General features: G+C 38.8%; 1 protein-coding gene across 2 annotated transcripts in view; it reads right to left on the bottom strand.

The window, feature by feature from the left end:
- SLC2A9 (solute carrier family 2 member 9) overlaps positions 1-13,611 on the bottom strand; it is an 86,921-nt gene that overhangs the window by 39,654 nt on the left and 33,656 nt on the right. For both annotated transcript variants that reach the window (XM_027896167.1, XM_027896166.1), the window contains exon 7: positions 4,718-4,905. In XM_027896167.1, coding sequence (XP_027751968.1) covers positions 4,718-4,905 — 188 coding nt within the window. The remainder of the gene's footprint in view (positions 1-4,717; positions 4,906-13,611) is intronic.

Here is a 13,611-nt window from a genome sequence, read left to right as displayed (position 1 = left end):
AAATGAGTTATTAATCATTATGGATTGAATTACAGTATATTGGTATTCAATTCAACCACCTAATCTGTCCAGACTTGTTAAGCCTCTGAGCTCTCCCAAATGACCGAGGGCTGGACAAGTAAGGACAGCAAATGAAGGGAAGGTAAAAATCCAGGAGGGTTAGTCACAAGGCTGCTGTCCTTCTGCTTGCAGAACCAGGCAGAATTACAAACAGCTTTAACTTGATTTAGCTTAATTCACTTTAGGAGTAAATCAAAGAAACTCACTTTAAACTTGAATGAGAGGATAAAAATAAGTTTCACATAGCTGAGCCACACTGCTTAACCAGTAGGTTTGTGTGGCTTTATGGAATGGCACATAACAACAGAACACAGGAGTCACTAATGAAGAGAAACACAAGTTGCATAGCTTAGAGGAAGTCAATCATGTTTGGTCAGTAAAACCATATCCAGTGGTGACAATATCCAGGCAGAGAATAGTAGCAATATTCTAAAATAACAAGTCTGATAATCATCCAAGTCCCATTCACATCACAAATAAAGTTTGAAAACCATAGAATATTTATGTTTGACTCAAGGTGACAGCAAAGAACTAGCCAAAGATTTTGCCTGCCAAAAACAGGCAAGAAGGAGAGACTGCCTTGGAGAGCAAAAATATAATTGATTTACTAGAGAAAATGAAACAACTGATTATCAAATGAAAATAAAGTTCTAAACCACAGGTAATTTACCAGTGACAACAAAACTGAAAGTCAGAGATGATAACACTAAACATAAAAGTAGCAGTGATATTTTTTCCCATATGCTGTCCATGGGACACACCCTAACAGGATTAAACAAAAGGTTTGTCTGATGAATGGAAGTGTTACGATCACATGAGGAAAATCCTGCTGCCTGCTGGCATATTATGCACATGCTACATCTGTTCATCAAGATACTAACACAGAAGTTAGGGTTAGAAGGAAATCCAACTCATCTTACATAAAATTGAAGTAAAATAAAACACCAGGGAGTGATAAGTCACCTTATCACCTTACAGATAAGGAGAAGCTGACTGAAGACTTTTATGCCTACCGCTGACACACCAACCCCCACCAGAGCAGTGACGAGAAATAAGAGCAGCAAACTTCTCTATGAAATAATCTGCCTTCATGTATCACATGCTGATGTTAACTGACCATTGGACTGCTCACACAGAGCACAGACTGAAGCAAAACCAAGGATCAGCTCCTAGTTCCCTCTGAAATGTTAATGCCCACTGATAATTTTTTGGGGACAGTTGTCAGTACTCTGGCAACACATTCACTTTGCATACACCTACACGGTATATGAAGACAACAAGGTAGCATAAAAACTGTGATTAAAATAATTTTTTTCTTCGTTCTACAAGTTACAAGATTGATTTCATGCAAAGAAGTTAGAAATCATGTAATTTAGGCATTTCATTATTGATATAATTTTTGTATAGCAGATAGAACTTCTAAAAATGAGATATTGTAGGTTTTCACACCTTCGAAGAGAGGCAAAAGGCCAAAGACTCATTTAAGCAGTTAACTCCTGAATACAATTTGCCAAAACACAACAACTAGAGCACAAGGTGTTTTACAAGCTGTTTTATGGAACAGCATGACTGATCACTGATGGTAAGATTAAAAAACTGGCAGAGCAAAGACAGGATGAGACTCACTGACTTACTATTCTTTCTAAGAACACAAATATAAAATTACCATTCTCTCTAGCAGCACAAAAATATATTAGGATAAAAATTACCAAAATGGGCACATTTCAAAACTGTAAAGTGAATGTTTTTCAGCTTGTGTACCACTGAACAGGGAAATACACTGGCAAACTTACTAGCATACCTACTAGGCTAATGTTGAGTGTTCTACTTTCACTTAAGTTATTTTTCTAACATGCCTTTTGCTAGTTAATGATTTCATTAGCTAATGATCAAGCTAAAAGTTTTGGAGTGAAAGAGTTACTGAAAATAGGGGAAAAGGTTCAAAAACTAGATGGGCAACAACAGAGACACAGTGTGGCACACTGCATACTCACCCCTTCCTACCCTACCTGGTGTTAGGTATTCTCCATAATGATGAAGAGTACATCTTTTGCATAGTGAAAACATGCATTGCTACACAGATCCATCCCCAGCATAATTTCTTTCCACTTGAAATACAGCCCTCTGCCTTAAGAGATCCCACTTTTGCAATGACTCCCTTAAAGTAATATGCAGTTCTTGATATGACAATGATAAACCTCACCAGTGAAAACTTCACTATAGTTTTGTGTCTTCTTTAGAACTGAGATAAAATGGTAGAGATAAGTGAATTGATTCTGACTTACATGTATCAGATAAACGATGAAAAGAGATGAAAAGAGACTAATACAAAATAATTTATTTATGTCAACGTAGGTCAGACTGTCTGGTATTTTGTTAGAATTGAAAACATTGTTATGATCAGAACTTCACTGTGGTTTCTGTTCCCTGTGGAAACTGACACATGTACTGTTCTTAAGCAAAACAAACTTTTATTTAAAGCAAAAGCTTTAAAAGGAAGCAAGTGATACCAGCAGGATGATTACAAAAGTCTGCCAATTGGCAATTTCCCAGGAGAACGACCTGAGATTCTCACTCGAAAGAATTCCAGCTTTCCCATATGCCCTGTCCAGATGGTAGTTGTGGAAAAGACCAGACTGACTAACAGGGCACTACAGACAAAGCAAATGATGGGATCAATGAGTGAGAAGGGGTGTTCACTGCCAGTTAAACCTGGCTGATGCTGGCTCACACCCAGCAGGTTAGTTCAGATGCACTCAAGCAAACCAAGATTCAGATTCTGCAATATTTGTCACACTTGGGCCTGTCCTTTAACCTTTGAGTTTCAGGTGATTTGAGCAAGATCAGCCAGGAAACCCAAGCAAGAGAGACAAGCTGTTGAAGCCTGTTCTCTTAATTGACTGGTCCAGCTATTTCTATTGACCTCTCTTAATTTGTTTGGTTTTACTATTAACTATTACTAACAACTATTTTATGTTTAGTGGCATTGCACAGGAGGAGAAACAAAGTAATAATAAAAAAGGTAAGACTTCAAATAGCCAACTCAACACTCAAGTTTCAGTTTTCCTGAGGCATATTTTTAGAATTTGGACACCCAGTGCCACTTTTAAACATGTGGCATCTATTTCAGACTGGACATGTTTCACCATTCTCCCATGCCCCCACTCAAGATATGAGAGTGTGGCTCTGTTCTGCCACAGAATACAGAACAATTTCTGTCATCTATTAAGTATTCTTGAAGTCACAAAACCCTTCTATTTCCTCTGAAAATTTAGCTGCTCCATTATTTGAACAATCCATTTCTTACTATGTGTCATTTTATTTCACTTGTTCGTTGATAAGTCTTAAAAAGACTGAATGACAAGGTAATTCTGTTTCTTTTCTCAAAAAAAGTATCCACAATTAGGAATAAAATAGCCTGTCATTAGCTCTGAAATCCTACCATTAGAAGAAAACACCACCTATACAATTGCTATTGTAGTCCACTCCACAAAATGAAAAAATCTTCTAAATCCCTTCTAGGCTTTTGTAAAAAAACTTTTAGACACCAGAGTTCTAATTGTATGAATCTTTTAAGTGATCTTGGACAAATTGCATTGTATTTGGAGTATTAAGACTATGAGATGTAGCTATATACCTGAGATAAGCCTAAACTAATGTTTATAGATACAAAAGTATATACACACATTAGCCCTGGGGAAAAAAAATAGCTGCAAAGCCACAGTGAGAGGTCCTTGCAGCAGCAATTATTGCCTTTCATGCATACGAGCGAGTAGCATCTTTGAACTACGACGAAAAACCTTTCTCTTTTAGGTGCTTTATGAGAACCTGCTGCAGCAATGATAGCTCTGGCTGGATATAAAGAAAATGTTTTTCACCATCTAAGTGGTGTAAACACCCGGTACAGGTTGCTCAGGGAGGTTGTGGACTCTTCACCCTTGAAGATGTTTAAAACTTAACTGCACAAAGTGTTGAGCCAATGTTGAAGTCAGGCCTGCCCAGAGCAAGGGCTTGGACCAGATGAAGGGATTTTCCAAAGTAAACTGTCCTGTGACCCTTGCATAACTGGTGCAATATGCTCAGACAGATGGAAAAGGAGACATCCATTAGCCTCTGACAAATTAATGGTCAGTAGGATTCGCTATTGACTGTTTAATGTCTTTTTCCTGTCTTGCTCCACTTTCCAAGGCGGGAACAACAACAAAATCAAACATGCAGTGCAACCTCTTAAAATCACTTACAGGAACTTTTGCTGACTTCTATAAGTACAGAACTGAACCAAGCCAAGCTGAAATGTCTACTGGAAAGACTATGAATAAACATGGGACATATTAGACCGGAAACAGAGAATTTGATTATCAGAAGTGAAAGCTGTGTACTCTTTCTTTGCTGTGCTACCTTTTCATGTATTCCTTCTAAGTTAACACAATATGGCTTCCCTCATGCTTTTTTTGATCAAAAAAAAGAAAAAAACCCCAAATTTTAAAAAAATTTAAATACAGATCTCTGTGGACTTTCCCACATGCTACAGCCACAGAATCACTACTAGTAAGAAACAGCCAAAAAACTGAAAGCCAGAGGTTGCTGTATGGTACAGCCCAAACCTTGTATTAAAGGAAAGAAGCCATGGAGATGCCATGGCCTGAAGGACACTTACAGCATTTAGCCCACAGAGCTGGTAGCAGCCCATGGTGACGACCACAGTAGCGACCTGCCATCGCACAGCGCGGGTTCTCAGGAGCTGAAGTATCGACACTAACTTGGTGTTTCTTTGGACTCGAGACTCTGCCAAAACTTCTTCTATTTCATGAGACACGTCATCTTTCCCAAGGAATCTCTGAAATGCTACAAAGAAAGGAATATACTTTAGGCCAGAGACTTGGCTCTATGTGCATTTATAACAGACTTGTTTTTTCAAAATGGAAGTGTGTGACACAAACAGGAGACATACATGGGCTGCAACCTAATTATTCTTCTGCCAACAATATCATTCTGCTCTGAGCATGATCTGGCTCATTCTTGCTATTGGTCTTAGAAACTGCAATAAGAATATAAATTATTTGGCTCCCTACAAGATCTCTCATATTATTTCATATATAATATAGCTTAAGGTCCAGTGCAGAGTGAAAGCCCCGTGCAACTTGAAAAAACATTAATACCAAAGTAGCTTCAAACATTATTTGACTTGGCTACTTTTGCTGCCTAACTATATTGCTGACTTCGTTGCTGGAGAGAGACTGGGTAGAGAAGTAGTAAGATGTAAAAACTTATGAAAGTCTAGTAACCTAAGAAAAGGCAGATCAATTCGAAAGAAATAGCTATTATTCTTCATATTGCCTCTTGTTTTTGCTAGCATATAGACAAGAATTCAAGATGTCAAGATGATTAATATTAGAAAGAATTACCCAGAGCAGTTCAAGACTTTGTATTTGTCAATGCTGGAGACACAGGAGCAAATTTACATGGCAAACCTAAGCAACCAAACAACCCTCATCTCCCCAGAAACATATTGTTTAGTATTGCACATCAATGACTTATTGAGATACCCTTCCACTGTGAAAAATAAAATCTTTCCATCTCACACCTCCTCCAAGAGATACCACAAACAGATACCTCCTAATGGATGTGGTGTATCTCCACCAGCTTTGTTTTACAGATACTGTATGATGATATTTTATCTCAATCTCATCAACATACCCCCAGGGTTGGCTTTTTAAGAGATGTTTAAAATACTCATCATCTCAGAGGGATTGTAGAGAAACAATTATGCTACACCTACCCCTGCAACAAGGCTTTGCAACCCAGTAGGATGCTAACTCTCAAAACAATCCCTTACACAGCAGGTCACTTAAAATTGTTTTTTTATTAAATGAATAAGTTAATTTAGTTCTCCTAAGAACCAATTTTTTTTTTTTATCCACAGCTTTGCATAACACTGTGTATACATAAATGACCACATTTTTCAGTAATTTTATATCCTTTTGGATCACAAAAAGCACTTCGATGGTGGAGAAAGCCAGAGAAACTGACTAGTCATGGTTAAAATGTCCAGACTATTTTTATGTTTTGAAGTTACAAAATTTTAACTTTACCCAGTATGTGAAAAGGCCAATTAGTGGCATTTCAAAGTGATGAGGGATGGGTCACACAAATCAACTGGTGGCCACCCTGGAGCATCCCTCTCTGTCACTCTGCTGAATGCACAACAGTGCACATTCTGCCTGGCCTCCAGTCTGGTGGCACAGGGAACTAACTTGTGCTCTGGGCCAAGATTTTCTAAGGCACTTAGCACTTCTAATGCATTTTAATGGGCCCTACGTGACTGCTTAACAAGAAGGGTGTTTTGTTTTGTTTTTTTTGAGGGATGAACCACCTCTGGGTGTTGAGTCAATTCATAACATTCATATATTGTGATAACCAGTTTCTCTCTGGTGAGAGGAGAGGTCAGAATTTTTAAATCCCTCGGAAACAGCACAAGATTTATCTTTGCACACAGGCTGTACAATCAGAAATGAGTTAACAAATTTGGATCTCAAAACCAAGACTTTAAGCTGCAGTTTTGTCCTTGTGGCACTGCCTGTTTTTTAATAAATAACATGCTAAGCACTCATTAAAATGAGTGTGATGTATTTAAAGACAGTGTAAAAGTAGAACAATGTGTGTCTATAAAATAAATGTCTTGTGCTTAAATTACACTTTCTTCAGTACTATTAGATCACTGATTAAGAAAAATTCAAGTAAAGATGAGAACAACCAGACATATATCATCATACTCTTCTTTGAAAAGATTCTCTCAGATTTTTAAGCGTCTGGTTTATCAGTGTAAATTAGGTCAGTGCACAGTTTTATTTTTCCTGTCCTTAGAATTCTCAGCATTACTTTAGGGCACACAAGTCAAAAATATAGGTGCAGTCAAGTAAAAAGAAAGCAATCTGTCTTTTCTGCATAAGGGAGCTTGCTGTATTTCTAGAGGGACCAGGAAGCAAAAAACCTGCAATTTCCAAAATTACCAAGTACAAGGCAGGAAAAAGGTAGACACCTGATTTCTTTTTCTTCCCTCTGCGGCATTAAGTCAAGAGATGTAAATGCCACTAGGCAACTTTGATGGATACTTAAAATTCACAGAATCAATCAGAACGTGACAAGCTGGAAAGGACCCACAGGATCATTGAATCCAACTCCTGGCCTGGCTCCAGGACCATCCCCAGTAGCATACCATGTGCCTGAAAGTATCATCCAAACAATTCTTGAACTCTGTCAGGTTTGGTGCTGAGACTACTTCCCTGGGGAACCTGTTCCAGCGTCCAACCACCCTCTGGGGGAAGAACCTTTCTCTAGCGTCTAACCTGAACCTCCACTGACACAACTTCAGGCTATTCCCTTGGATCCTGTCACTGATCACCACAGAGAAGACAGCAGTGCCTGCCCCTCCTCTTCTCCTCATGAGGAAGCTGTAGATCACAATGAGTCTTCCCTCAGTTTCCTCCAGGCTGAACAGACCAAGTGCCCTCAGCCGTTCCTCAAACGGCTTCCCCTCAAGGCCTTTCATCATCCCCATTTACCTTCCTTTGGACAGTCTCTCAGGGCTTAATATCTTATACTGTGGAGTCCAAAACTGCCACAATATTAAAGATGAGGCCACGGCAGTGCAGAGCAGAGTGGGACAATCCCCTCCCTTGACCGGCTGGTGATGCTTTGCCTGATGCCTCCAGGACACGGTTGGCCCTCCTGGCTGCCAGGGCACTGCTGACTCACATTCATCGCCATCAACCAGGACCCTCAGGTCCCTTTCCATGGCACTGCTTTCCAGCCTCTCATTCCTCAGTCTATACGTACATCTGGGGTTGCTCCATTCTAAGTGCAGAATCCAACACTTTCCCTTGTGGAACTTCCTATGGTTGGTGATTGCCCAGTCCTGTAATTTGTCTAGGTCTCACTGTGGGGCCTCCCTGATTTTGAGAGAGTCAACAGCTCCTCCCAGTTTTGTATCATCTGCAGACTTGTTTAATAGCCCTTGCAGTCCTGCCTTCAAGTAATTTAGGAAGATGTTGAAGAGCACAGGGTCCAAGATGGAGCCCTGTGGAACCCCACTAGTGACAGGTCACCAGTCTGATGTCACCCCATTCACTGTTACCCTTTATGCTCAAGCCACAAGCCAATTGTTCACCCACCACATGATGTGTTTATCCAGTTGTATGCTGGACACTTTGTCCAGAAGGATCCTGTAAGAGACAGCATTGAAAGCTCTGCTGAAATTACCAACAAGTCAAGAAATGTTAAGAAAATGCTATGCTATACACACATAGTTTTGAGCAGACAGTACCCAATCTTCTTGGAAAAACATTTTCCTGCTGTATCTTTAATTTTCCTCTATTACCAGTTTTTCGGTACCACAAGAATCACAATTTTATACATAATTAATGTGGAAATAAATTCTGCATTAGCAGGGAGATGGGAAAACTCAAAGGTCTTTCAATGTATGATGTTCAATTTATTCATTTTACATTCTAAATCCCTGCATTACTGTCACTGAGAAGCACAGCAGTTGTTTCTCTCCTTGCTGTAATGACTCATTTCCCTCTGTGACTGTCTGGTTCTCTCTACAGGGAAGTCTTATTTTCATGTAGCACTTAAAACCATCTAAGGAGTTGCAGTTCTAGCAACTTTTAGATCTTTCCCAGGTTTCTATTTCATTCCCTTTGATCAGAAGGTCTTGGGATGTTGTCTTTACAAAGAGCAAAACAAGTGGAGGGTTCCAGACAAGGGGAAAGGAGCTAGGAAACCCTTCCATTTACACCACCAGGTTTTTTTTTATCTCAGCTAACTGAAGGTGAAGCATTTGAAAGCTGCTCAAAGATCTGAACTAAATCAGTCAGTATTCTTTTTCCACTGCAATACTTCCAGGATTGTGCAAAAAAGCAGTTATCCTACAGACAGAATTGGCATTTAAACTTTGAGAAGGAATTTTAGTGGATCAAAATACTATTGCATGGTTTACAGAATAGACCCAGCCTCAGGCAAGAGGAGCCAGAAAAAGAGAGAAGTGGTCACAGGTAGTTTGGGCTTATGTCTTTAAAACAACAACAACAAAAATAATAAGCTGCATCTCTTTCCCATGGACACATTCACTTTCACTTCCCTGATGATTAAGTATATGAAATGCAGTGTCACACTGTTATACGCAATGCAGCACAAAGTTTATCTATGTTCTGCTTAAACAGCATCTTCTTTGGGCCACTGTTGGAGACAGAATATTGGTCTGGATGGATCCAGGCAGGCACCTCCTACTAAAGCTGGCTGCTCTTCTGAGCAGCAGTAGACATATGCGGTGCCTTGCAAAAGAAGCTCACCCAACTTCAATGCTTTTGAATTGACTGAGGCAGAAATTCCATGTCATAACTCCATGTCAACACAAAATAACTGATAAAATGAAAAACCAGTTATTTTCATATATGACTCATTTTATTACAGTACTGGATAGCCAGAAGAATAATTTAGATGCATTTTGCTAGAATAGATTTAGATGTAATAATGTTATTCAAATCTAGCAAAATATTGATTATTTACCAGCACGTAGCATAGCAAAATTTAAGAATAAATCTCAGTAAATATAACTGCAAGCAAAAATCTTTAGGCTTTTCCCATATGTCACTTCCTTCCTCTTCTAAGAAAAGAACACACACATCTTCTGTGACTTATCATCCAGTTGAAGATTACATCTTTACCTTTTTTGTATGTCTTGTTTCACAGACCATCAATAAGCCTGTTCAGGTTCACCTGAAACTAGGCCAAGATGTACAGGTAAAACAAACAATCCACATGCCACCCAAAAATAACACATGAATACAGAGTTGTATTAAAGGTCCAGTGAACTTAATAGACTTTGTAAAACAGGAAGTTTAGGAAAAGTTTAGAAACAAATCAGACACACCACAATCACTCCAGCTTTCAGCAGTCAGCAGCCATCTGAGATGGAGCCTGTACCATAAGCCAGTAAATGTAGGAGTCATGGCTTTCTCTTCCTTTCCAATAGGAATAGTTTATAATCCTTATAGACATACAAAACCCACAGATAAACAAAAATAAGTCATATAAATCCTTGTTGTCAGTCAAAAAACCTTCATTTTAATCACTGGATTTGCAGTAATTTGTTCCTAGTGTGATTTTGGGTTTAATATTACTCCTGTCCATGTGGGTGTCATGAGGGGCTTTGTAAAAAATTAGCTACCTGCTTTCTTAGATCAGGAATGACCTTGCTCTCTTATCACATGAGAAGATATCAACTCTAATCCATCTTACTAAGAATTTAGATCTACACTTCTCGTTATACCTATTGTAATGTTTCTCTGATAATCACAGGATTTGTAATGTACTACTGAACATACCAGATGAACAGATTTTGTATGTCACCAACAGATGTTATTATGACATTTTATCTTTATGTCAAGTTATTTGACATAACAATATTCTTGTTCTCTACCAAGCTGGGATGTCGGCTGAATCTGATTATTGATTGACAAGACCTGCTCCTGTAGCTGCACAGAAAATGCAGGTTTCCTCCTTGTAACAGCATGCTTCAAAAGAGACACCTCAGCTCTCCACTTGAAAGTGTTTATAACCAATGTTGTTGGTCATAAAAAATGTTCCATTTTATCACATAACTACTACTGATTTTATTTATATTACATAATTGTGATAGTCACAGATCAAGGGTGTACTTGACATGCAACTAATGTAAAACTCCTGTCTCTCTGTCCTAGACAGATGGGAAACCGTAATTACTGATACAACTATAGCAGTAAGTTTTTCCTTTTCTTCCTGTTGCTATCCCTATTACTCTTCATTCCCACAATCACCTTCTAAAGCCCTTCTCTTCAAGCATTTAAATAGCCATTTCTTCTTTGCTGTCTGATCAGTGTTATGAAGAAGGATCACACCAATTAAATGCTAGGCATTTTCCTCCCTTCTGTTCTTACCAAGTGAGGGGAATATTCGTTATGAGACCTGGAAGTAGAGCTGGGATGCTTCTACCCTCTCTCCATTACCAGACTTTCAGCATCTTGAGCAAAGCAGTTTTATAGATTATGCATTGCTCTATTTAACTTTTCTCCTCCCATAACACATAAAACAGTTCTCCCACATTCAGCAGTAAGGTGAGAATATGAGGGAGAGTTCAGTTCCTTTTGGTCTCAGGGGTTCAGATACAGGATGATGACCTCTAGGAAGATAAGCCAAGCTGAGCTGTTAACACTGCTTTTGGTAGCAGACAATCACAAGTCGGACACGGTGTCCGTGTGGCTGATGGGCCAGACATTGGCTCATCTGCCCGTGGAGTGCACCAACTGCACTGCTGTAAAGGGGGCAGGAGGAGACCTGGTAAATCCCTGCTAACAGAGCACAGGAGATGTAGCTCAGCTGAGACCTCACTACTCTTGCATTCGCAGAACAGCTTCTCTCGTTGTTTTGTGGTTTATGCTTGCACACGATACCTGTCTGCTCTAACTGCATCCCTTCATTTTTTTTTATTGCTTACACAACACATTTTGGTCCTTCTCCTCCTTTCAGTCTGTTTTTTTCCCCTTAAATACAACTGCCAGAAAGGAGATTGAGTCCACTTGTGTTTTGGTAGTTATAGTCTGGCTATTTCCTGAGATTGAGAAGAAAAAGGAGATGATCAAAGCAGAAGCAAAACTTTGTGGAAACTCAATGACCCGCATTATCCCACTGGATGTTACTGCTCTAAAACAATTAGGAAGATTAATGTTGTCAGCTCCATTTTAGGAGCTTTGACATACACGCACATTTTAGAGTATTTCATAAAGACTAATGTAGTCATCTACATTAGATACAGCAGACCTTTTACAAATAACAGTTTTATATTTCTCCAACAAAGTATAATCCACAGTGAAATGTGCATTTACATGAATAGCCTTGATCCATTAGGGAAAAGAAAGGGGATTTAGTCAGAAGAAAGAGTTGCATATTTCCAATATTAATATGCAGATTTAAGCTAAGAGGCAAATAATTCAAGAGCATTACTGTAGTCATCATTAAAATGGAGAATACTGTTTTGTCATTATATGACTTACAAGCAGAAAGGCATTTTAATAACTCTTAACTCCTCTAGTCTCCCTAATACTTACACTTTTCCTCTCTTACTTCTGCTGGTAATGCAAACATCCAGATGATTTGTCCTGATCGTTGATTCACTCTCCTATTTTGTGAATTCTGCTGTAGATTACACTCAAAATGAGTTTCACTCTGTACTGCAACATATCTCAGTATTGATTTTTTTATTCTAGAATGAATCAAGTCTGAAAGCTTCTATTAACAAGCAGTTACTTTGAAAGGTTTTTTTTATCAGTCTTCTCTTTTTTCTCAGAGTATCTAAATTTATAGTCTTTAAGGTGGCTTATGAAAGCCATCTTTTCATAATCAGCAAGCCACCTGCTAAAGCTCATTTCCCTTCAACTACCAAATACAGTGTGGGTAACAGCTCTCCTACTGCCTCCTACTCCAAAACGTACCTCCAATACCTCTGTATTATCTTTCAAATTATTTTCAGAACAAGTATGCTGAAAACATCCCAGACTGCAGTTGGTCCATTAACAGCAACAGTAAATGGTGTGAATTTCGAGGCAAGTGGTGTTATTTTACTGTCATTTTTTTACAATTTTTAAACTCTACCTGTGAGAGGCCCAGTTTCACTGTCAATGCTGAGGTTTTCAAGTACTGGCTTTGCAATAATACCTCATAACAAGCGTGACATTATGCAAAAGCAGACATTATGCAAATTGCAGATGCAGACTCTTTTGCCAGCCATAGCTCTGAAAATAAATCTACAATTTTATCAGGCAGAAATCAGCCAGTTTAAACTTGGCACCCAAAAGCATTTCTTCCCAGCCCAGCCATGGTGCTACAAAAGTGACTTACTGAACAGCCAGCCCCAGGCTGGGTCCTGCATCCCTGCTGGGCGCTCTGACCACAGCTGGCAGGCCAGCCCTTTCCTTTGTGGTCCCTGGAAAACCTGTTCTCTGCCTCCTAAAGTCTCTGCTAACTCTGTAAAACTAAAGAACTGTCCCCAAAGCCTTGTTGCTTTTGTGCTATTTTTTTTAAGCACTGAACTGTATCTCCAAATTTCTGAGGGTCCAACACTTACAGAGTTCTTCATTCAACATCAAACTGAGATAACATGCAAGTCTCTTCATTAGTGCACCATTTCTTTTTCAGAGCACTCATCAGAACAAAGAAGGCTGTTTTTTAATTTCATAATAGAAGAAATAGGATAGAGTTGAATTAATTTCATGCTAAAAGATTATTAAATTTATGTTTCAGGTGTTGATTCACACTTTGCAAGTAATTTAGCAGGCAACTAGTTTATGACTGAAAATGTTAAGGGTTACATTCAAATGAAGTGTTTAGGAATAATTTGTAAAACAGTTATATTTGATATTTTGGTATTATAACCAGACTCTGTACTTCTTTGTACACTCCTGTTTTTAATTTGTCCTTGTAATAAGCAAAAACAAATTTGCAATACTCTCTCAGCTG

This window comes from Empidonax traillii, unplaced genomic scaffold (genome assembly GCF_003031625.1).
Source record: "Empidonax traillii isolate 1590-97213 ecotype Southwest subspecies unplaced genomic scaffold, ASM303162v1 scaffold483:size1218004, whole genome shotgun sequence".
NCBI lineage: Eukaryota > Metazoa > Chordata > Aves > Passeriformes > Tyrannidae > Empidonax > Empidonax traillii.
This window is presented reverse-complemented; position numbering and strand designations above follow the sequence as displayed.